This window comes from Pleuronectes platessa, chromosome 11, assembly GCF_947347685.1.
Source record: "Pleuronectes platessa chromosome 11, fPlePla1.1, whole genome shotgun sequence".
Taxonomy (NCBI): domain Eukaryota; kingdom Metazoa; phylum Chordata; class Actinopteri; order Pleuronectiformes; family Pleuronectidae; genus Pleuronectes; species Pleuronectes platessa.
The window spans coordinates 15,119,332-15,143,691 of NC_070636.1; the positions used below are offsets into that span (position 1 = coordinate 15,119,332).

Below are 24,360 nucleotides of genomic sequence, written 5' to 3' on the forward strand. Positions count from 1 at the left end.
ATCTGGATGGAATTTCGTTTGTTGAAAAGCTGGATTAAATCTGCAGGCTTGTGGTTTATACAAAAGAAAAAGTGATGAAGAGATTTGTAACAGAAACTGGATAATTATCCTCCTGAGAGAATTTGAACAACCTCTGAATTACTGTCGTTTAATGGAGATTCATTTATCAATTCCTGTTAACCAACTAAAACGGACATATTACAATGAATCAACTGACACGGTGCCTTTAGTACTATAATTGTGTTTATTCAACTGACGCAGGTCTAATAAATGATAAACACTTTGATTATCTCTTATTTATATAAACGTCTGAGAGCTGGAACAGCACAAACCTCTTTAGAAAGCACTGGTTGTCTCCCACTGCGATGCTGCTGCATCTAATCTCATTGTCGTCATCAACTTTTTTTCATCATGCAAACACACGTCTACATTTCTTGTCGGGCTCGTGACGCGCAAAGGCCTCAATGGTTGATCAGACGATAAGAAAAGAGATACAGAGTTTCAGGGAAACCAGTGACGATGTCCCAGTAACATCGCAGCTGACTGTGACTTCACTGTGACAGCGAATCCAGGGGATGCGGTGGAGCCACAGGTGAGCTGGTGGTTTTGAGTTCACTCCTAGATTACTGTTCATGTCTGTCCTTATGTTTTACTCGAGGTTTGTGAACTCCTCAGTGCGGTTTTGAATTAGTTTGATATATGACATTAAACCGCCACGATGCTCATCTTGCTTTAAAAAGAAAAAGCTTTTTAGAAAAACTCTTTCCATGTGCGCGTAAACTTCAGGCCTGTCCTCCTCTTCTTCCTCCTCTTCTTCCTCCTCCTCTTCCTCCTCCTCCTCCTGCTGCTCCTGGACTGTTTTCGTCAAGTGGGTTCAGGGAAGTGTTGTGGGGGCGGATAGTTTTGATTTTCTCTCCATCGTGCTCAGCCAATAATGTGGAGGGAGCTGTTGTGCACATCTCAGCTGGCAGACATTTAAAAGGGAGACAGTCCGGCGCTGGAGCAATTTGTATTAACCCCCCCACCCCACTTCATCACCACCACCTCCTGGCCCCTGTCTATGGAGCGGCTGGTCTCCCACCCATCCACAGTCCCGCCAGTGTACAGTCGACAGCAGTAGGTGCCTCTCACCTCGGAGGACTGACAGGATCTCAGCAGTGCGCTTGTTGCCGCGGAGGCTCCAGCAGGTGAGTGAGTCTGAGCCTCTTCTGATCCAACAATAACTCCATCACTCACTGGGTCAACTTTATTTAAATTTATTGATTGTGTGAATTATAAAACGACAAGCTCCTCATCCACTGGTGAGCATGTGACGCGCAGAGCTAAAGAATGGAGCATTTGCGTAATGGATAAATTATAGGTTATATTGTAATTATATGTTCCCATTTCGCACTCAGATATTTAGCATCGGGTTCTTCAATTGCACAGTGATTTAGTTCTTCCACTTCAGCTTTGGTTTTGCATGTGGGTTCAAAGGAAAAGAAAGAAAGGAAAAAGGGAAAGCGAGCTCGAGCTGTGCGTTTTTACGCAGCGTAAAAGCTTTGACAGCTGTGCGTAACGCGCCCAGAGTTGAAACGGTGTTGGTGATGAATTATTTTCTCCTTCTCCCCAAGGATGGCCAACTCGACGCGTATCTTTTGCGGTATGGTTTTCATCATCGGGCTGCTCTCCTCTCCCGTGGACTCAAAACGAAATCGGGGTTCACAAGGCGCCATTCCTCATCCTGACAAAAGCAACCCGAACGAATCGGAGCAGCAGCCGCAGCCGCAGCCTCCGCAGGCGGGCTCCGGGTCCCGGCAGAGGCAGGGCTCGTCCTCGCCGGCTGACGAGGTGCTGGAGTCCAGCCAGGAAGCTCTGCACATCACGGAGCGTCAGTATTTGAAACGGGACTGGTGCAAGACGCAGCCGCTCAAACAGACCATCCACGAGGAGGGCTGCGTCAGCCGCACCATCATCAACCGCTTCTGCTACGGACAGTGCAACTCCTTCTACATCCCCAGGCACATCCGCCGAGAGGAGGGAGCCTTCCAGTCCTGCTCGTTCTGCAAACCCAAGCGTTTTACCACCATGACGTTTACTTTGAACTGTCCGGACCAGCAGCCACCCACCAAGAAGAAACGCATCCAGCGCGTCAAACAGTGCCGCTGCATATCCATAGACCTGGACTAAAACACACACACTGAGAGGTGTTGTGTGCGCGAGTGTGTGTGTGTTTCATATTCTTATTCTTCGCGGACAGGATTGTTGCTATAGAATAAGAGAGAGGCTGTCACACAGCCAAGAGCACGTGCCGGTCTCCATCTGGGGATTTGCTCCACATTTACTTAAAGGTAGCCTACATGTACCACGAGTCTCTTCTTGCACGACGTGTGAACAAACATGGAGCAACTCATGAACCGACGTTGAACAGAACAGAACCTTTTTTACTCCTCACAAGTTTGAAAACAAGTATCACTGCACGGGAACTTGGAATGGGCACGTTTTTACGCACGGCTTCCTCACCTCAGTAGGACAGCACATCCCCGGCTTATTTAACAAATCACTGTTCCACACACCCCCTGAACCAGGATACACACTCCTGCTCCATTCCTCTATTCTTATGTGTTTTTATATGTTTGCAAAACTGGATGTTTCCACTGTGTGGAATTTGACGGATGAGTGGCGAGATTTGTAGATGGAAGATGTGACTTCATTTCGATATGCCAAGAGTCCTTGGATTGGAACGATTTCTGTCCTTAAGTAAATCCTTTTTTTAAATTTTATAATTATTTTCAGTTTCTGTTAGTTGGGTGTCCACACAAGTGTAGTAACGTGAGCTTCTTAACAGACAATGTACAGTGATGGTTTGTAAAATATAGAGATAAAATAGTTGTAAAATGAAAAGTCCATGTAATCGGTTTGTTTATTCATTTGATTAAATTATCAATGGAAACATAAAATAAAAGGATGTTGGAATATTGTGCATATTGTTGGTAACTTTAAAGCTATTTGTGAAGGAAGATGTGTCAAATAAAATGTGAGACATTCACACAAGTTGTGAGAACTTCATTAAGTTCTATTTGGTTGAAGGGCTTGAAAAAGGGGAAGTGAACAAAATCGGACCAAACCAGTGTTTCACAAATGAGCATTAAAGCATTTTCTCATGAGAATAAAAAAAAAAGATAAGACCTTATTCTTCAGCCATCCATACTACACATCACCCTTATAATGATCTTGGCCAAAAACTGTATGTTTATTGAAGTGTTTGAATAATTGAAAGGAACAGAGTGACTGTTATTTTAGCGAAACAGCAAATAGTCCAAATCATTGTTATAATGTCCTTACGATTAAACTTCATGTTTATAAAATCTAACTTTTTTTAATAGCACAATAAACTCTTCATGTTAATAAATCCAATCACTGTATCTCAAAAATAGTTTTCCAGGAATAAGCTTTATCATCTAAAAAAAGAGGTTTGCGTGACGTTGGTCTGAGTCAGTGTTCGCTGAACGGCCCACGCTGAATCCTGAATCATTAAATTATTTTTGTAGAGTCACATAAATATCACATTTTCTAATGGGAGCGCAGACCGCCGAGCGTTTAGGGAAACTGATTTAACACATACAGAATTTCAAAGTGCAGGTCGTCATCCAAAATGAGTCACGGTTCTTTCGGCATCCAGTAGTTTATTCTTGAAATTTAAAACAATTCCATAAAATTACAGAGCACCTAGACGAGAGCTACTGACGGTCACAGCGACTGACGTACACACAGTAGAGGCTACAACAATTCCATGGTCTGTTCTCAGATTGATTTGTTTTTGTTTTTTAAACTCCTCTAAAGTTAAACACAGCAGTTATGAAATATCTCCATCTCCATACAAAATAAATGGCACACATGAAAGACTTTGGAGGATAAAAATAAATGTAATTCAAGGTGCAGTTTATTGATATCTGGATAAAGGAAGTCTGTCTGAGGTATAACAACTGGCATGGCTTCAGGTGATATGCTTAAATGATCTCAATACCAAAACCCTCTTCCTTCCCCAACATTTTCCTGAAACAGTTTTCATTCCGTGTAAATAACTTAATTTCCACACATCATCCGGACACACTGTGGGCACGACGTCTCCATGTGAAGATACACCGACCCACGTTATCCGGAAGCATCTCAATCGATTCAGCTAACTCATAAAAACACCACCTCACAGGGAACAAAGATGGGTGTTTTTGGCATAAAATAAATCTCTCCTTACATAAATATACTTTTCTTGAATGACCCGGGAGCGTGGCCACATCCTACGTTTGTGAAAATAAAACTTTCAGCTTAATTCACTTTCTTAAAAAAGGAAGACATAGGTGGGATTTCATCCTGGAGCGATGAAATCCGTGAAACTCTCCGAGAGGGAACCCAACGCTTGCATAGGGGAAGAGATGCAAAAAAGTGCACGGCATCTGGAAAGAAGAATGCACGCAGGTAGCTTAGCATGTGGAGTGTGAGCGACAACATAGAGTTACTGCGAGCGGGGAAAGTGCATAAACCTGTGCTGGGCACAATGTGACGTACAGCTCTCCATGAGGGATTTAAAAAGTTAGCTTTAAATACATTTTAATTAATGGTATGACTGGGTGCACGGCCAAGTGTGTGTGTCTGAGTGTGAGAGTGTGTGTGTTTGAAGGGTCCGACTCATCGCTCGCTTGTTCCGCTCTTCATTGGCTGTCACACAAGGGGGGTGTGTCTGGTGCAGTTAAAACACACAACATAGTAAAACTGATTTTGTACCCTCCCCAACCCCCCCCACACACACGCCATATTTTCATCTGCTCACAACGCCCAGCGCATATTATTTATCATCCTCAAAGCTGAACAGTCCCTGCCGATTCTATAACATGACATATTTACAATAGTTTTAATGAGCCGTGGTGAATGAGCAGCTATTGGCTACGGCAGAGGACGCTGGGAGCCGCGGCTTTCTCCCTGCTCCGAGAGACAGAGATCTGTTGTGTCAACAGGGATGTTCCCTCCGAGCAGAAATCAGCAGCAACAACGTCCTGAAACACTTTGAATAAGTTGGAGCGTTTCAACACATGTCTCTCCCTCAGGTAACGGTCGGCGGCTCGGAGAAGAAGGGATCCTCAGCCTTTGCAGATGCAGGAGGAATCTCGTGTCAGCTGGCTCTGTTGTGAATCCCACTGACCCGCTGAGACCCTTCACAAGCCGGGCTCTCAGAGGGCACGCCACGCTGGATGAATGAGGTTGACCTTTGGCCTTTAAGACTCTCATCACTTCGGCTGTGTCAGCCATGCATCCCCCCGGCGCAGGAGTTTTTCTTTCGACATGTGGGTGGGTGGGGACGGCTGAGGGTGTTAATAGCGCAGAGATTACGGCCGTGGGAGTAGAAGAGGGAGTCCGGTGAGGTTTTGATTGTGAGTTCGGGGCACGGAGGGCGGTCCGGTGTTGGTGAGGCAGGTGGCTGATTGAAGAGGGATGAGGCCCGCGTGCTTTTTGTCCATCTCTCTTACCACCCACCGCTGGATTTCTCCTTCACCGCCCGTCAATTCAGCTGGGGGGCACGCTGGCCTCCTTCTGCCGCAGCCTATCTTTCTGTTGGCGAGAGCAACACAAAGATTCAGCGTATTGATTTCACCGGCAGGAGCTCCGTTCAGGAAGTGTCTCTGCCGCATGTGAGCTAGTGAGCTCTTACCAGACTGTTGGCATTCATCTTCTTGGTTTCCACTCTCTTCTCTGCTGTGATCTTCTTGATGTTTTCTTGAGCTTCCTTCAACCTAGGGAGGAAAAAAAAAAAAAACACACCTCAAGCACGTGATATTTGCAGGCCCCTTAAAAACTGGAAGTGCAAACTGAAAGCCCTGGAAAGTTGTACTTGTGAAAACAATATAAAGTCAGTAGCCTCTCATCACTGTGTCCTTGTGCGGTTGTTTATAAGAGCAAGACACTTAAGTATCTCCCTGGGGCACCCTGTCATGGAGCCTTTTAGAGCCACACACACACACACACACACACACACACACACATACACACACACACACACGCTCAGGAGATTGCAGTCAGTGAAAGCCCCATATGTGAGAGGCAGTGGAGAATGACAGTGGGTTGATGAGATAATGAGGCAGCCTTTAAAAACACTTGGCTTTTATGAGTGTGCAAACAGTATTTAAAATAAAGTTAATTGTAGATAAGCACAGTCAGCTGGGAGTAATGTGGGACATGATTACCTAGTAAACAATTAAGAGAGAGCACATGGATCTACGGCAGGACGAGGGGAGAACATTAACTCCTGAGACGGCTGCAGAGTGGGAGGCGCCTGCCCGATGCTTAAAATGGCGACCCCAACTGTCCGTGGCGTTCGCCTGGACAGTACCTACAGCTTCTCTGGTTGCCTGAGGCCCGCGCGGCCCCGCTGATGTCTCCGCACGTGCAGCTCCCCTGACCGTTGGGCTGCGTGTCCCTACAGTGTTTATCAGCTCTGGCATAACGCGCAGCCTTTAACGGCCACGAGCTCCCGTCCACTTGCTAGTAAAGACCGCCGGCCGCCAGGAGGGTCCGCCGTCCCTCGGTGGAATGCCCTCCCACCCCTCAGCCCCGACACACAGACACACACAACACAACAAGAGGCCTCGGGTCAGAGGAAACGTCATAAATTGAGGCGCAGGGCCGAGGCGTCAGCTACTCTCCTCTTTGATGGCCCCCCCCCCCCGCTGCCTTTGCTTTAAGTACAATGCAGCACCCGAGCGTTACCCTCACACAGTTAGTGCTAATTTGACCTGATGTCCAGAGGTGTTAAAGCATGTGTCCTAAGAGAGACGAGGTCTAAGGGGAGGATGAGGTTGTCCAGCCTTGGTTCATGTTCTGCAGTGATGCCTCCACTGACTGAGAGAGAGCCGCACATTAACTGTGCATCCACAGAGTCCTCGCCCCGTTCCCCGAGCTGTGAAGTCGTTCTTCTGACTTTGAATGCTCAAGTGCATTGGACATGGAATGTGAGAGAAACTAAATGTGTTGCATTTGTGTTTAGAGCGTTTCAACAACATCTAACAACATTTGCACGATAAGCGAGTGTGAAAGACATTTTCAGAAATGACAGGCATGTAGATAATAAATGTATGAAGCTTAATCCTAAAATTGAAGTGCTTGTGAGAGTTTGCAAGTGAGAAAAGTCTAACATTTGACAAGTTCAATTTAGAAGCTGCTATTTAAAGCTGATTTTAAAAACTATGTTAATGGATTTATAAATGATGATGTCAGCCGCTCGTGTACCAACATTTTTGCAGACTTTCCGAGTTGTCCCAACTTGAGATGGCGTTCCAGTGAATTTTCCCAGTTGGGTGACACAGTCCACTCATGCATGCATGTCATCCTGCCTTGTTGTTTTCTACTCACTCTCTTAATAATGTTGTATAAATTTACTGCTGATGTAAAAGAACACATCCTACAGCTGCTGCTCCACATTCAAAGAGCTGGATTGGTGTCTAGCTATCCAGGCTATAGGCTAAACTTGCTATATTAACTGTGGAGACAGTGTCACCAAATCATCCAGATTCGAATTTGGAAAATGACTGATCCCAGTACAGGTGTTCATGACCCTGGCAGGACATAGAAACATCAATCTCACAAGAATCCCACTCACCTCTCCTTGGAGATGATCTTGCTTTGTCGTATCCAGGTGTTCTTGAAGTCGTTGCAAAACTCGTGCCAGAGCATAAAGACGTGACTCGGGGTCACCTCAGTGTCCCCGGCTTTTGCCTTAACACCAAAGTAGCTCACCATCTCCCCGAAGCTGTGAAGAGAAACCGAGCAGGTTCACAAATAATGTCGTCTGTATCACATATAAACACTTGAGTCAATAATATCAGACAAAAGCTAACACTCACACACACACACACACACACACACACACACACACACACACACACACACTTAAGGATAGAGAGTCAGACAGAGGCCAGTAACAGAGCTGGAAGGAGAGCGTCCACCCTGCTGGGACACGGGGGAGAGCCAGTAGCGGCGGCTCCATTATCACATTGACCTCCACAGCCTCCAGGGGAAGACTGCAAGAGGAGACGGAGACAGCAGAGACCAGGCTGCTGTTCCCTCAGACACAGCAACTGACTGACACACACACCCACACACACCCACTATAAACTCACACCTACAGTTCCAGCAACATATTTACTGTCAGACAATTAAAGATAAGAACATGATCAAGTATATGCCCATTTGAGCTCAAATTACATCTGCGTGAATAAAATGCTTCTATGTTTTCAGTTTTTTTCTGTTTACGGGCCCAGACTGCAGCGCTGTTGTTGACCTGATTCAATTGTAACCAAACCTGAACTCTCTGCGAGTCTCTCAGCAGCGCACACCGGGCCTGAAAAGCAGCCTGCTGCTTCAGATTCCCTCCCTAACCCAAACATGAAAGACATTTTCTGGCCGTGCCTGTCAGAGGCTTGATTAAAGGGGGCAATGATTCAAGGCATGATCCCTGTCCCATTGACACCCAGATAGGCTCTGACCTCCAGATGCTAGGTGGCTATTTTGCGACGCTAATCAAACACATGTTCAATTCGGTGAGAAATGGAGCAATATGGTGCCCAGACGGCATTCTAAAAGCTGAGGGGGAAAGAATGGCTTCTGCGCTTCACATTTCCCAGTGATGCATCATTTTGCTGGGATGCTCAGCTAAAGATGCCGCTGACCCTTCTGTACGCAACTGAAAAAATCCGAGGCTATCGGATGATTAGACGAGCTGTCCCAGTTAGCTTTGTTGCAGCGGGCCTGGTCCAATTTGATGAGCAGGGTCTCTTCTCCATCAGCTCCTCTCCTGACCCTGGGTCATCATGTCAGAGCGTACACAAATCAAGCCACAAGCCTTTTCAGCCTCCTCAGCACATGCAACAAGCAGATACACAAAGCTTCACTCGAAACAGATGCAAACCTGCGCACGCATGCCTACAAAACATAAAACATAAACAAAATCAAGCAGAACTAAGTTCCACTGCAAGCGCGGAGCAATTACGCTCATGCACACATGTGCACACCAAGCTCCTACACTTCTGTAATCCGTGCTATGATGCCATTGCCGTGAGAGGGTTTACTGCGGCACCCACAGCCAGCATTCCTCACTGACAGCTATAAAGAAAGACGCATTACAAAATCATGAGCAGCCACGGAAATCAGGGAAATATTTGGACAGGCAACGCTGCATTCCTTTGTTTCCCCAGTAAAAAGATTACAGGGGTAAACTGCGTGTTGTTGGCCCAGTCAGCAGAGGCACCAGTCGTCCTATAATGCCGGAGAAGAATAATACACCAACTAGCATGTATGAAACCATGAGTGCATGGTGACTGTGCAGGAGGCAGTTGGCCAAATGAAATTGAGCGTGATGTGGTGGAGGAGAACTTAATGAGACGGAACTGAGGACAGAACCAGAAAACCTCAGTGGAACCCGAACATGAAGCAGACAAATTAAGACTGCATGTTGAGGAAAAGGCCCGGGCAGCGTCATGCATGAGCCATCCCGCCCACATAACAGACATCACAAATAGTGATTAACCAGAAATGAACTTGTTAGAGATGTCTCCCTCAGCAGGATGACACTGGTGTTTTACGGTCGAGCTCAGGGGAAACGTCCCCCCATACGGAGTGGGTTGGGCGATGGTTTAACATTATGTTAAAGTTGTAATGTGATCACCATGTTGGTATTTTACAAGTCATCCCGATTAACAATCTGGAGCAAAATGTGAAGATGTGATGTTGTTTCACACCTTTTATCTAATGCAATTCATCAGATAATGCCTAAAAGTGCATGTCTACAAAAATGTAACTTAAGATGGTCAAATATTTTCAAAAATAAAAGCAGACATGAAAAAATTATGCCCGAAAAATGACACCACTTTAATTAATAGGAAACACAAGTCTCAATAAATGGAGTCAGATCCGTTTCTTTATATGGCCCAGAATCCCTTTATCTGACCCGAGATTCAATTCCAAGTTTGGTGTTTGATGATAGAGCTGAAACTATTTGTCACCGTTTGTCACAATCAATGATGGATAACTAATTGGAGGCTATTTTCAAGATCAATAATTTAAGTCATTTTTCCAAGTTAAATTCTTAAGTGGTTCCAAATTTAATATCTTTGATGTGAATATTATTGGTCGGAAAAAATGTGTCGTGGAAAAAGTCCGGAGCATATTTCCTTATTTCCCCCCAATTTACAGAGCAAAACAATAAACTTAGAAAATAATGAGCAGATGAATCATCACAATATTTGTAGCTCTGTTCGACGGTTGTAAATACTATGGAGACATTTTTGGCAGAGAAAATAAAAGTCCAGAGGTTTGCGACCCAGCCATAACTTCTGCTGATTCATACTCTGCCCCTCTCACTGCTGCTTAACTTTGATTCACAGGCAGCTCAACTCCTCGTGAGGCTGAGGTATTAGGTAGCACTGACGATGTGTCCCTGTCTATTTCCTTTATTAACACGCAGCCATAATGTTGCTGCTGCTGTTGTGTGTTTGTGCGACGATCCTTCATCCCGTGCAGATGTGAGAGCCCACCCAGGGCCCGGTGAGCCCACTGACGCCCATATTCATCAACGGCGTGTCACTTTTATGAGGTGGCTCTGTGGGAACCTGAGAAAGAGCCCCCCCACTTCTACCACCCCTCCCATCTAGTGCCAGCCAGCCAGCCACCCCCGCTCTCAGATGAGACTGCAGGTAAACTTCATTAAAAAGGCAAACGTGCTGTCAGTTGCGGTGCCCTTTGGATCAATATCCGCCCACCAAGCTCAGAATCAGAATCAGAATTCTTTTTATTGCCATGTATATTTGCACATACAGGAAATTGCCTTGGTGTGGTTGGTGCACTGTACAAACAACAATATACAAACAAGCTCAACACCTTTATTACAGTGGTGTCACTCAGGCACAAAGGGGTGTGCACGCGCATGCAGACACACACATAACACGTCACTCCACTCCAGCGGACAGAGATATCAATGTAGCGTGAGGGAGGGGGTGAGGGAGGAGGACAGACAGCGAGAGGTGCAGTCGCCCCTCAGTGACCCTCTCGGTTTTCAAGAAAGAGCAACATGAACCAGAACAGTTTGGAGCCTTTCACTGAGTTATAGTGTTGTCCAACGCAATCAACATCCTAATTGTTTAGAGTATCCATTTTCTCGCGACCGGCGTCTTTCACTTTCTCCTTTTTATGCTTTCTCGTGATTTATTTTGGAAGTGGCAGGGTACCGACGTAAAGCAAACAATCCTGCTCTCTATCCAAACAAGGCCAAAATAATCTATTTCCCTTGTTTGTCTGCTCCACCATCTTTTTCCAATATGAAACGTTCCAGATATGATTTTGCTCTGGACAGTCGAGCTCGGCGGCTGCCAGTGCGTCTTACGCCTATAAATCAGATGCCTCTCAGAAAACTCTCGGGAGTCTTCTGCACAAAACATGGCAGATAAGAATGATTGGAACTGCAGGGGAGGAAGCACAGGCTGTTCGGGCTTAAAATACAGTATGCTGCACATTAGGTATGAGCAGAGATCCACTGCTGTTTCTGTTCAGTGTGGGCGTCTCGTTTATTTGTCTTCAGACAAATTACAAAAAGGAGTGAGGGTAGCTTGTATGCATCTAAAACGTTGAAGTACCTCCTTGTGCATTTATAAAAATGTGCTATAGTTCAATATAAATCACTTCATCTCATCCCGAAGCAGTAAAACCATGATACAGAGAAGCCCCTGACTTAAACAGCTTCTACTTCTCACTGTATACAAATGGTGAACATCAGTGCTGTTCAGATATGAGCCCTTGTTATCTATGTGAAACACGCCATGTAATGTTTTGTCTCTATTACACTTGCCCACAGTCTCCAGCTGAAGGACGATCCATAGGAATATTTCACTCATTTGTTTTCAGTCTGTACTTGCCTTTGGTAAAGGTGGTTTCCTACCTTTTTTGTGCCGAATTGAGCTGCTCCTCTTCGGCTAAGTGATCCTTTTGAGCTGCAGGAATAAAGAATGGTAAGATTAACACAGATTATAGGTACTTGGTGACATAGATAACTTTCTGTCGTGTCCGGTGACAGCTTTAAATAACTGAGCCCAGGTCTCCAGTGGAGTCCAGAGGGGGGCACTGTGTTTATTAGCCATTGTTAGAGTTGTCAAGTGAGGCAGATGTAGAAGAAGTGGTAGAAGAAGAGGAAGAAGAAGAAGAAGAAGACTAAGAAGAAGAAGAAGAAGAAGAAGAGAAAGAGAAGAGGAAGAAGAGGAGGAAGAAGAAAAAGGGCTCTGGGTTGAGATGTCACCCACACAGTGAGCGTGTTATCCAAGTGACAGTTAAGCACATTGTAAAGTTTGACATGCTCCTGTGCGTTGACGCATGAGAGCGTGAGGCTGTGACGCCTGGACTCGGGGAGCGGTGGTCTGTTTGCGGCGGTGTGTGTGTGTGTTTGTGTGTTTGTGTGTGTGTGGACATACATGTGCATGTTCTGAGCAGAGCAGGGTTGAGCAGAGAGGCTTGGGAACTGGAGGCTCCTGTGGACTCCTGCCATGTAAAAGTGTCTAAATGCAAGGCAGATGTGTGCGGCGGGCCAGGCCGAGGTGCAAGAATTTATCTAGGGCCAGAGAGAGCCTGTGATCTCAGATTTATTGCATTTTTCCAGATTCATCCTTTTTACAATGATGGGGGACCTTTCCTACTTGAAGATTTAAGAGCGGGAAGTCTCCAAAAAATTGTTCAAAGGCAGGTTTGGGGGTCTTCTGGGAGAAGGTGAGCTTGAGCCTCCGACCAACCACTCTTTTTACTTTTACATCTTTCTTTTTTTTCACATGTATGTGGGCAAGGGGGCGTATTTTTACATGTATGAAGTAAACCTAATGAAGTGGGGGGGCATGTCTGGGATTGAGGGAGTTGGGGGGACGAGGAGAGGGGCCGTGACCAATGGTGTTAGACTCAGTGGGGGTCAGGCTGGCGCCTGAGGTACCCCACTGGTGCGACTGTGCAGAGGTGGCACTGGAGCCGAGAGAGAGTGAGAGAGCGAGAGAGAGAGAGAGCGGCCCAGAGTGAGAGGATGTGTGAAGTTTCCTTTCCTCCGTCCTCTGTGTAAACATGAAACCAGTAGTCGCTAACTAGAAAGTTATGAGACGTGCATGCTGAGAGAGACAATAAATTAGGGCTTTAAAACTCTGAGACACTTTTACAAACCACTGCTTTACCCAGCAGCCTGATAACATGGAGAGTAATCTACAGGGGAATGCCAGGGATTTCCAGAGAGCATCCCTTTCATTTATCTGTAGCACCTCTATGTAGGACTGGTCTCTACAGGCTCCTGGGACAGAGGCTGTCTGCCAACATTACACATGCCACACAATTCATCTGAAGAAGTGGAATTTCTGTTGTTGGGATGTGACTCACAGACGACAAAAAAGGATGTGATGATACGCATAAGTTTCCTCGGAGAGCCAGTGAAATGAGACTTGCACAGGCTGAGATTAAAAGCAGGAATTTGTTTTCAATTAGTCAAGGCCTGTATTCAACGCGAAAAATATGCCCGTCAGAGTCTCCCCAGAGGTTTCAAAGAGCTCCTACTAACAAGGGAAACAAAAATGCGGTTGATTAGACGCTGGAACTACCGCAGACAGATCAGGGAAAGTTTTTTTTTCTTCCTCATTTTATACGAGACCTTATAGTTCTGAATTAGAGAAGCAAATTAGTAGTGGAAATACAAAGCCACATTCCAAAGAGCCAGCGAGTTCACTGAGTGGAATACGAATATTTGAAAAGACACTGAGACAGAAACAAATGTGAGACAAAGGGCAAATTCCAGAGTGTACGTACGACGAGGCCTTACAAGAGGAGGGTTCACTGGATTTCCTAAGTGTCCCCTGTTAGATCACACGGTCAAGTTTAAGAGTCAGAGCGCGGGGCGTTCAGGTTCACCTGCCGGCCTCCCCTCAGCCTGGGTCAGCGCTGCTCGGAAACACAGCTCTCACCGAAAGGTTTGGTCTTTATCCCTTTCTTTCCTCCACAGTTAATTTCAAAATCTAAAATCATGTGTCTAACACATGTATCCGTGGCCGAGCGTTTACCTGGGTGAGAAATTCACTCATTCACCAATGAGTCAGACTTTTTAAGAGCGACGGCCGCGCTTTGATGTGAGCACTGTTGCTGTGTTTTTGCCTTTTGAAGTCACGGAATCATCACGAACAATGATCACACACACGCCGCTCCTCCCTACGCACGGATAACAGCTCGAGGAATCCTGTTTATGAAAGAGAGGTTTACAAGTCTTCCACTGGAGAGTTTATGTTCAAGATGTTGCCGTTGCGAAGGGATGCCATTTTGTGCTATTAAAAAGTTTTCAGATATTCTGCAATACTGACGAAAGCTCGAAGAAAAGCTTAGAGAAGCAGGAAACTTGAACAATTTCATGGCACATTTCCTATTCACGGGTAAATTACCATACCACAGGAATTATATTGCAAACATGTACCACAAAATGTGTCTACAACAGGGGTGTCCAAACTTTTTATCCTGAGGGCCACATACAGAACAAAATTCGAAGGTCTGGGCCGCTCACGCTGCCACGCCCCCCTGCCCTGGAGCGGACTGTTGACAGTGCGCCTCAATTGCGTTGCTCGGGGGGGGGGGGCGGCATTCTGAGGGACAGCTGGCAGGTCAGGGTGAGATTGGCGCCACCTAGTGTCTAAACTGAGAAGTACAATACAGTGGGCCATAGTCCATTACATTACAATTAATTTAGCTGACGCTTTAATCCAAAGCGATTTACAATCAATGCATTCAAGGGAACCCGAGGGTACAAACCCCGAACAACAAGAATCAAGAAAGTACAATTTCTTAAATAATAGAGCAAAACTACAAAGTGCTATAAGTAAGTGCCATTTAAGTGCTACTAAATTGTTAGTTTAAAAAAAAAAATATATAGTATTCTTTTTTTTTTACTTGTGTTTTTACATTTTTTTTTTTGAGGCGGGCCAATTTAAAATGGATGGCGGGCCGCAGATGGCCCGCGGGCCGTAGTTTGGACACCCCTGGTCTACAACCTCCATCTACCATCATCAGACTGTTTTAGATATAAAATACTGTATCCTTTCACCAGTTCACCCCTTTAATGGAGGCTACTTTTTGCATGATAAGAGAAGTTGAAAATCCACAGTGTGTAAAAACTTCAGTTTTTTACCCCAAAAAAAGACAGAAAGATTTGTTTCAGGATGGCTTTAGGTCTACTTTGTCTGAGTTATTTTTGTCTTGCTACAATATAATCATATATACAAATTGAAATACTATTTTTACTTTATTGTCATTACTTTTATATAATGTCACAAAATAGTGGAAAACGGCCATTAGAGACCAAGATCTTCAAGATCGATCTATCGGTCAAAAACGTAACAATACGGAATTTAAAGAGGAATTCAGAAGATGTAGAATGAATTGCATTTTTTGTTAAAGCCCATTTATTGTTTGAGCACAAATATCTTTCAGGAGCCATTATAAAATGAACTCTGGATTATGAGGAGACCTCACTTTTCATTATTTCTATGTAAAAAAAAATGTTTGTCCCACGGGTCTTCGTTCCGGGGCGTTTTTCTTTTTTTAATTATACTTCGTTTGAGCCCAACAAATAAAAGTCCATTCGCTTCCACTTTATTAAGCTGGAGGCCGCAAATAACTAAAATCTGAACAAAACTATTTGGATGTTTATATATCCAAATAGCAGGAGCAATAGGGACGACGCTGCAGAGATTCAGTCCAAAAGCAACATTTTCAGAGTCAAATCAACAGCAGGCGATAGACGAGTAACTGAGACAAACTCAGGTCATCAAACACCCGTCCAGATGCAGCAACACATTGGTTTACATTCAACATGTGCACTGGTGATGCTGCGATTTAAAACAGACAGTGATCCACCTCTGTGGATCGGAGACGTGTGCACGGCAGCTGGAGGATACAGAATACAGAGAAAACCATGGCGCCTGCCTGCAGGTCATGCTCGTTTGCCTCCGCCTCTTTTTGGTGACATTTTTACTGTATATTTATTCACCAACTATATCTAATGATGTGACAGTGGCGAACATGGACTTCTTAATGGCATCTCTCATCACACAAAGATGCAGTTTCTTTCCAGTGAGAAGGAGTACATTAGGATATATTTTAAAATGATGTCATGAGTGAAATGCCGGCTACTACAACTGCAGTATAGATTAGGGAAGGAAGAAAGCAGGACATGGCTTGTGTCTGGGTCAGAAAGGGGACAAACGGTGAGTGCGTGTCGGGGGAGGCTGCGCTCCAGTCCCGGTGGTCCCCAGGCCTGGTCCACTGAGGCCGGGCAGTCTTTACAAGGCCGCAGCCAGAGATGTCCTGCTAGCTTTATGGCAGCTGAGAGTACATGGGAGCCGTGTTAGAGGCAATGTGATCCCTTCTACGGGCCTGTAGACTGCTGTCCTCATGCTGTCCTACGGCGCACTGAGACGCCCTCTCTCAGCAAGAACACAAACACACACACACATGCACTAAGAGACAGACAGATCCTGTGCCACCCAGCTGACTGCCTGACATGGCACAAAAAAAACATAATTATACCTTCCTCTTTTTAAAGAGTGTCTGGGTGAAAACAGAGCTTTTCTAGATCTGTAAGCTCAGTTTCATGACGTTCCCCTCGGCTGTCCGACTCAATGTGTCATCTTTGAAGTCAGCGAGAATTCTCTTAACAACTTTACATGAATCAGACCAGCTTAAAAGAAAGACTGACGGCAAACATCTATCATATGACTTGAGCCCGTGTCACCGTCTTTGATTCAAAGGGAGTGGGAGAAGATTAATCAACTCATCCCTTGCCTTGACTGACACAAGTTGAATTGTCTCAGTTGGGGGGAGAAGTAGAAAGTGTTTTGTGACAATCAGGGGAAGATGAGCTACTTTACAGATGTTAAAACTTCTTGCGGGAAACTTAACACACTGGGTTGAAATCTCTGTGGTGTCTCCACCAAGGAGGTTATGTTTTCACCCCCGTCCCTTGGTTGTTTGTTTGTTAGTGTCAGCAAGATTATGCAAAAACTGCTGAACGAATTTCCATGAAACTTGGTGGAAGGATAGGACGTTGCAAACGTTAACCCTTACCCTCATTACATTTTGGTGTTGATCTGGATGAAGGATCGAGGAGTTTTATTTGTTTACAAATCTGTCATATTACAAGGACAGATATTTATTAGTGTAAGCTATTTGCAGCAGCTTGATTGAATTTAATATAATATATATATTGTAAAATCCTACATATTTAAATTGTTACATCTTTATGGACTAAATCTGCAAAGTGCAAACATGATATAGCCAGTTCATCATATGTGGACTAATGTTTCACTAATGACCATGGGAAAAAAGGAGGAATCTTGGCTTCACTCACCTGCAGCGATAAATCCCTCCATCTTCTGCTGGAAGGGCTGCAGGGTTTCCTCTGATGAGTTATCACACACCTTCTGCACATCTTTCTCACAGGCTGCAGGAGACAACAGAGCAGACAGCGGACACACGTGATTAATGACTGAACAAGCGCTGACAAAAAGGGAAGAGACGATTTAAAGTTGTGGGAGAAAATTAACCAAACATTTTAAATGTAAAAGTCATTCAAGGATATATTTCAAACTGAGTAAATATATAATAATGTGATGTCACGTTTCATTAAGATGTGGTGAAGAATACGGCGAGAGCATGTAAAACCGGCCTGGGTTGTCTTTTATGCAAGAATGGATTATTATAGCTAAATAATATAAAACATAATCTGTTATTCCCAAAACATATTTTAAAAATAGAAAAACATATGAATTCACCTGAGGTTGAAACAGAGCGGCTTTCAATTGTTTTGTCAAACGAGAAGTTGTTTTATTTTTCTATTATTTTACTTAGGTAGTTAGACTTCAGTCAGTCCACAGTTTATTCACAGCGGACAATAAAGTTGTGTAGGATTGTATCCTTTGTTGTGTGTATATGTGAGCGCAGCAGATGTGTTTGCTGTTGTGTGGATGGGTTTTTCTTCGCCGTGCCAAATGAATCAACACACACGAGCTCAGAGGAAACAGACGTGACTGAGCACGTTCCAGCCGAACCTTCCCCGTTTCCTCTCAACTGCAATACCGGGTTACTACACACCGACGCCTGGTGAAAGAACTTTGGCCCATTCTTCCAACCTGTAAGTCATTAATGGCGGCAATAAATACCTTAACTTGCTTATGACTGCATTGCTAAATTGTTCCGCAACACAACAAGAGCATTAACAGGTCTGGCCGCTGTCTCACTTCACTGCGTTGCTGCTTTTAGATCTGAGCTTGGCTCTCACGTGTTCGCATGTGGAGCGGCTGCACCTGCAGCTCGGTAAACGCGCTCTATGACATCTTTTACATCTTTTATTTATTGGATGTCTTAATAAATCAGACAGGAAACACGAGGCCTGAGCATTAAAAGTGAAGAGTAACTATGTACAGCCTCGCCGTCTGGATTCCAGGACGCTCTTTAAACCGAAGGACAGGCAAAATATTGAAAAAATTGAAATAAGCAACCGTGCAAACATGACAACAAAAATATCCTGTTTGGACAAACTGCATTTCCTGTTACCAGAAATCCCCCAACTCAAGAGGACCCATTAAAACAGTGTTTAAAAGAGCAAGTCTACAATTTAGAGGCGGCTCTCTTCCAAATGTGGTCCAGACAGCGAAGGCCACAAGGAGGAAACCCACAAAAACACAGCAGCTGTAAAGAATAAAAAAACTAAAAGCTCTGGTTTGAAACATTGTCTTGGAGTGATGATACATTTTTTGGAGATGTGCATTCAGAGACAGAATTCCCCTGTATCAGGCTCCATGCACAACTGTAGAACTTTGGGACCTTTGCCACTTTTTTGTTGCCACAGTTGAAGTTAAAAAGTGTGGGCATGGAGTAGTGTAGGTTAAAATACATTTCGAAATATATCAGAGATTAATTAAAAAAAAATTATGATTATTTATATTTTGTTATTTAATAGCTTTAACAGATTAAGTAACATGCTGCATTCGTCTATGTGCAAATCTCCACCCTTCTGTCTGCCTAGAAGATCAGGCATACCTATTATAACTAATAATACAATTATAACTATATTAACAATAGTTATGGCTGATCAATGTGTATCATATTTTCATCAGTTATATCTCCATTGTGGATATCTACACCTTCATTTTATCTGCTGAGTTGAACAACATTAAAATTTCTAATTGCATAATAACCATAGTCAATAACAAATCTATTTAGCATTAAATTATCAGAGTAATTCTTATGATTTGCCATGTATGTGAACACATTCTAGGAATTTGACTCCGGTGTAATTGGGCTCAGTGAACTTACACATATAGACAAACAACTACAGACTGCAAGAAATAAGCAAAATAAACATAACTACTATGTGCAAACTAAAACACAAAATTAAAATATATATTAAATAATATAAAGAAATAAAGAAAATAAATGTATATACAATTCTTAAGGATAAAATCATTTCAAATATCTATTAAAAATATCAAACCATAAAAAATGTCTCCCCTATATTTGTGAACTGCCAAAATTCTGACCAGTGATTTCAGTAATGTAGCGGTTTCTGTATTCGTGGCAGAGATCAAGTTGGAAACACAAGGCTGTTTGCTGCTGGTGGCACAGTTTCTACCCTCAGACACTGTGTCCAGTCATGTAGCCACAGGGGACGGGTTTCCCACCACAGACAGACGGGATAATGATGGGAGACAGAGCTCCGATCTTTAATGGCCTTCCACTGTTACTACACGGGGAAAACAGATGCGATTACAGACGATGGACTCAGCGTTTTTACAGCTGGGGACCTGAAGGGTCAAGACATCATTTCCACTATTGACATTTTTTCTGAATAACTGAACCAAGCTAATGGATTAGTGCTTGGCTGTAAATCGCTTGTTAAACCAGCCTCCTGATGGACATTAACTGATTGACCGAAAAGTGTTTTATGGACGACGATAAACAAGCAGAACTAGAAGTAACGTGAGCTTGGATTTAAGCAAAATCGTCCAACAAGAACTACAGGAAGAGGAGGTCACACTGTGAGGACGAATGGATTATCAGAGCTGATATCCTGAGGCGCTCGAGCATCGACTGTACATCTCCGAGGGGGAACAGCAGAAGACGTCATCACTGACGAGCCGATTTTGCACAATATGAGGGGGCGAGGGGGGTGGTGGAGCCGACGGGAAGAATAACAAACAAGAGAGCCAGACTTCTAATCCAGGACTTACCCAGTGTGGTTAACTTTGATGTCAATATGTGCTTAAGATTCTTACTGCTGCGAACAAGAGCCACCGCTGTAGCAAACCAAAACAATACACAACTGTGTTTGGGGAGCCTGCGGATCACCGCAAGATTTGTATGATGAATGTTCGGATCTCATAAATGTGGCTGTGAAGGCCCTTCACCTCCAGTCAGTCAACCTCTGGATCGTGATGACGCATAAATACAGACGGAGGAAACCAATGACAACAACTGCAGGGAAGGAGAGACAGAAGAATAAATAATACACAGGTGATCACTCTTCTTTTTGCTACTTCTTGTTACCTTCACCAAAGAGGTTATGTTATTTGTTATGTTACTTGGTGGGTTTATTTGATGGTAAGCAAGATTAAACAAACACTACGAAATGGATCGCCCTGACACTATGTGGAAAGATGGGACATAGGCTTATTTATTTTTTACGAGTTTTGTTAACATTAGACTGGACTTTGTTTTGGGACATTTTCAATATATATAATTCATTGATCTTCATAAAAACAAATTGCTGGAGGAATGCGCACGACTTAGTGACTAGTTAAAAGAACTTATCTCAACAGCGACTGATCCCAAATCTACGAATGCCTGTACAAAGACAGACCTGTTAATCCCTGCTGTAAACAACATTTTCCGGGAGCTTTGGAAAATATTTGCCATTTTATCAGAGGTTAAAACTGTACAGTGTTCCAGCTCTCAGTTATTTATACCTGGAAAGTGAAGTCTCTCTTATCCCCAATTATCTTCGTTTCCCAGCAGACCGTCAGACATCCAGCTCTGCTTTCTACTGGGATGAAGTCTACTGTTACCCCCTGGTGAGGTCAGCCAAGAGTCTGCCTTAGTAGGAAAAGGTAAGACCTCCTCTCCACTTTGTGCTCCTCATAAATCAAACTGTTTACCATCAGACTCGGAAGACTTGGTCAGATTTGAATGCAGGGAGCATCGAAATCACTCTGGTGCTTGACAGGATGATTATTGCTATGATTAAAATCAAGCTGATGCCTTTATTCAGCATATGATTTTTATGTCAGATTTGACTGTAAATAATTTGATTATTCAAAATAATTGTTTGAATAAATAAAAAATAAAAGTTTGAGTCCGACCATTCTTTCGTCATCATTTGCCATTATAGATTATATATATATATATTTGTCAATATTCTGTCCTTATTCTGTCAGACGGCCGGTGGCGGCCCCTCAGCCTGCCGACTTCACACATGGCCCTTTTAGCGTAGCCTCTGTCGTAAAACGGAGCTCAGGGTAAAGGCCCTGCCTGAACCTGACATTAAAGGCCATTCAAAATCAGGACACTGTCTGATTTGCCACAGCGATGAATGCCTGACCCGGGCCAGGTCTTCTGTGAAACACTAAACTCCCCTGAGCAGCAAATGAGCTCTGACTGTTTCTTTTTATTTGATCCTATTTCATTCGGTAGCGTCACTCCCTCTCTGTCAGGTCCAATTACGTGGCTGTTAAAGGGATCTTTATGTAGATACTCACTGGTCTTAAAGTGTTAACCTGTGAATGCAACTTCAAGTAGGATCAGTAACTCCTTGTGTTGAAGCTGTACACAATCTTAAAGAGAATCTTCAGTTTTGGAGACTGAATGCAACACTATACATGATTTGAGACGTAAACAGACTCTTTATGGGAGCTGAGAGTCCTACAGTAGGTTTAGGTCCTTGTGGCCTCCCACTCATCCCTCTCAGAGAGCACAGGGAGAGGTCATCACCCTCTCCCCAAACAGGAAGCCCCCTCTAAAGAGGATCATGTTTCTACATAAGCCAGTGAAGGAGAGGGCAGGCGAGCTGCTAGGGACCCGCTCCTGAGCATCACTGGCGTCCAGACGCTGCAGACACACGTTCCGGAAAACGCAGAAAAGTCCAAACGTCAGTGTTAACACGAGCGATACAGTACACCAAGATTTGATCGTGAGCGAGACCCACGGATCCACAATGAAAAATTATGTCTGAGGAGGGGGTGAGAGAAGAGAGATGGATTTCTGACTGCTGGCACAGAGTTTCCTGACCTTTGACCCAAGGCTGGAGGGCAAGACGCAGCCAACCACTGCAGTCGCCAACTCTGGATCAGGTGAGAGGCAGACGGCCCGGCGAGCCTCGGTGAAATCATAGTGTGATCGAGTGTGTGAGCTTCTCAGAATTGTACACAGTGTGGATGGAAGTGATCTGTGTTAGAGTTATAATTAAGACCAGTTGCTTTCTTTAGGCGGGTTTATAATAGCCAGGCATAAATATTTATCCCTGGCGGCTAGAGAGGATAAAAATGGTGGGAGTCATAGGTGCAGCTCAGCACATCTACAATCCAACACTCGCCCTGTGATGCTAATCCCCTAGAGGACTACCGTGCCAGACTGTGCTGCAGCAGAGATCAAATACAAGGGCCCTTATGTTGCATTTATTGTCTTCGGGTCTTCCTTAGGAAAAGCCTTAATAAATGAGTGACAGCTTGAGGTAGGTCTGGGTGCTTTTGTAGACTCTTTGTATTTTTCCCCCGGGTCAGAGAGGAGAGGGCTTTAACAGCGATCTAAAAAACGTCGGGGAGAGCCGTGGAGCAAATCTAATTGCTTTCATATGCCGTATTATTGGTTGATTTAAATAACCACAGACACCAGGGGCACTGGGGGGCATCGCCTTTAACCTCCGCATGGCCCTGGCCAAGACTGACTGGCTGGCTGGCTAGGTCACTCCAGTCGATCGGCGCCCCCCGACACTTTGAGCACAGAGCACAAGAAAAGTGTGTTTGTCAGCTAGTTGCCACTCTGACGTTCCCTTTGTGAACTGCTATTTGATTTTCGGGGCTCTTCACGACTGAATGAGCATGTGTCTTCGGCTGGAAAGAGGAGAAGTTGTGGCGTTATGATGACATGGCTGACGCAAAGTCTGGAAACGAGGAAAAGCTGCCTCAGGCCAGCAAAGGTCTTGAACCGACCCAAAACCTGCTCTGCTCAGGGTAATAGGATGTACATTTACATTTAAAGTGCTCTGGTGAAAGATGGAAGTGTATACAATTACACTGACTGATTTACAATGGAACATACGATGCCCTAAACAAAAAAATGCAATGAGGCATGCAGGTTAAGCTTTCATACACACAGTGGAATAACATTGGAATAATATGTCCTACTGGTTAGATCTCTCTTCAGCTTCCTGAGGTCCTTGGTGATGTCTTCAAATTTAACCTGAGCAGCCTGGAGGCAATCCTGAGGCTCCGACAGAGGGAACACACTCTTGTCTGTGCCGGCGTTCTGAAAAAAAAACAAAAAAACACAATTATAAAAGTGTAGGAGCCCCGAGAAGAAGAGGTTTTAGGGTGTTTTGAGTTTTGCTCATTTTGTTTGACACGACTTACCTTGTCAAAGTTTCTGAGGTAGTATAAAACCACATAATCCACCAGATTCATACGATTGTCCTGAGGAACAAATACATAATGATGAACACACACCTTCTGTCTATTCTGCTTTTATTTACTGGGAAATGATGGTAGTTTGCTAAAGTTGTAATCTTAAATATATAAGAGGTGTTACTCTGCTCTTGACGTCCTTTAGTTTGGGAAGGATCTCGAGTCCAAAGCCATCAGCCTGACCTCTCGTCCTGTTCCCTCCATTCATATAGTTCCCGAAGGCCAGAACAAGACCTATAATATCGCGCAGACTGTTGTTCTCTAGCAGCTCCTGACACAGAAACACACACACACACACACTCTTGGTTACTAAACCCTCATGGAAGTTAATTACATTTTTCCGATGGTTTGCAGACGTGTTGTTCTTACTTTGCTGACATTGGAGATTTTCTCCACCTTGCGACGGACGGAGGCGATGGTATCGAGGAACACTGACTGGAAGATGATGCAGCGGGTCCGGCCAGCAAAGTCAGGAATCTGGGAGAGCTCGTAGAGAAACCTGGAAAACAAAAAGGGGAGGTGGAGGAGGAGGCCGGGGTGTGATGTGTCATGACAAAATTAAACAAAACGTCTAACAGGAAGAACTATTTTGGGGCCTTGGCAGGCAGAG

The 24,360-nt window shown here is 44.3% G+C and overlaps 2 protein-coding genes across 4 annotated transcripts in view; one reads left to right on the forward strand and one right to left on the reverse strand.

Moving 5' to 3' along the window:
* The first annotated feature begins 473 nt into the window (after positions 1–473).
* Positions 474–2,960, forward strand: grem1b (gremlin 1b). 3 transcript variants are annotated; one of them, XM_053434573.1, is made up of 3 exons: positions 474–592; positions 870–1,187; positions 1,614–2,960. In XM_053434573.1, the coding sequence occupies exons 1-3, from the start codon at positions 576–578 to the stop codon at positions 2,167–2,169; spliced, it is 891 nt and encodes a 296-aa protein (XP_053290548.1). In that variant the 5' UTR covers positions 474–575; the 3' UTR covers positions 2,170–2,960. The 3 variants fall into 3 exon arrangements, with proteins under 3 accessions (XP_053290548.1, XP_053290547.1, XP_053290549.1); XM_053434574.1 differs by having other exon boundaries at positions 556–592; positions 929–1,187; XM_053434572.1 differs by having other exon boundaries at positions 540–1,187.
* A 685-nt stretch (positions 2,961–3,645) lies between these two features.
* The window catches only part of LOC128450844 (formin), a 42,077-nt gene continuing 21,362 nt past the window's right edge, over positions 3,646–24,360 (reverse strand). Inside the window, exons 9-17 of the mRNA XM_053434571.1 lie at positions 24,120–24,249; positions 23,875–24,021; positions 23,700–23,759; positions 23,475–23,595; positions 17,426–17,518; positions 11,957–12,008; positions 7,628–7,777; positions 5,684–5,765; positions 3,646–5,583 (exon numbers count right to left, since the gene is read on the reverse strand). Of these exons, the coding sequence (XP_053290546.1) occupies positions 5,539–5,583; positions 5,684–5,765; positions 7,628–7,777; positions 11,957–12,008; positions 17,426–17,518; positions 23,475–23,595; positions 23,700–23,759; positions 23,875–24,021; positions 24,120–24,249 (880 nt within the window). The 3' untranslated portion in view covers positions 3,646–5,538. The remainder of the gene's footprint in view (positions 5,584–5,683; positions 5,766–7,627; positions 7,778–11,956; positions 12,009–17,425; positions 17,519–23,474; positions 23,596–23,699; positions 23,760–23,874; positions 24,022–24,119; positions 24,250–24,360) is intronic.

Excerpts from the sequence above, each read along its gene's own strand:
- grem1b (XM_053434572.1), top strand. The coding sequence starts at position 700 with ATGACATTAAACCGCCACGATGCTCATCTTGCTTTAAAAAGAAAAAGC. Across the intron at positions 1,188-1,613 it reads TGCCGCGGAGGCTCCAGCAG|GATGGCCAACTCGACGCGTA; the intron begins GTGAGTGAGTCT and ends CTTCTCCCCAAG.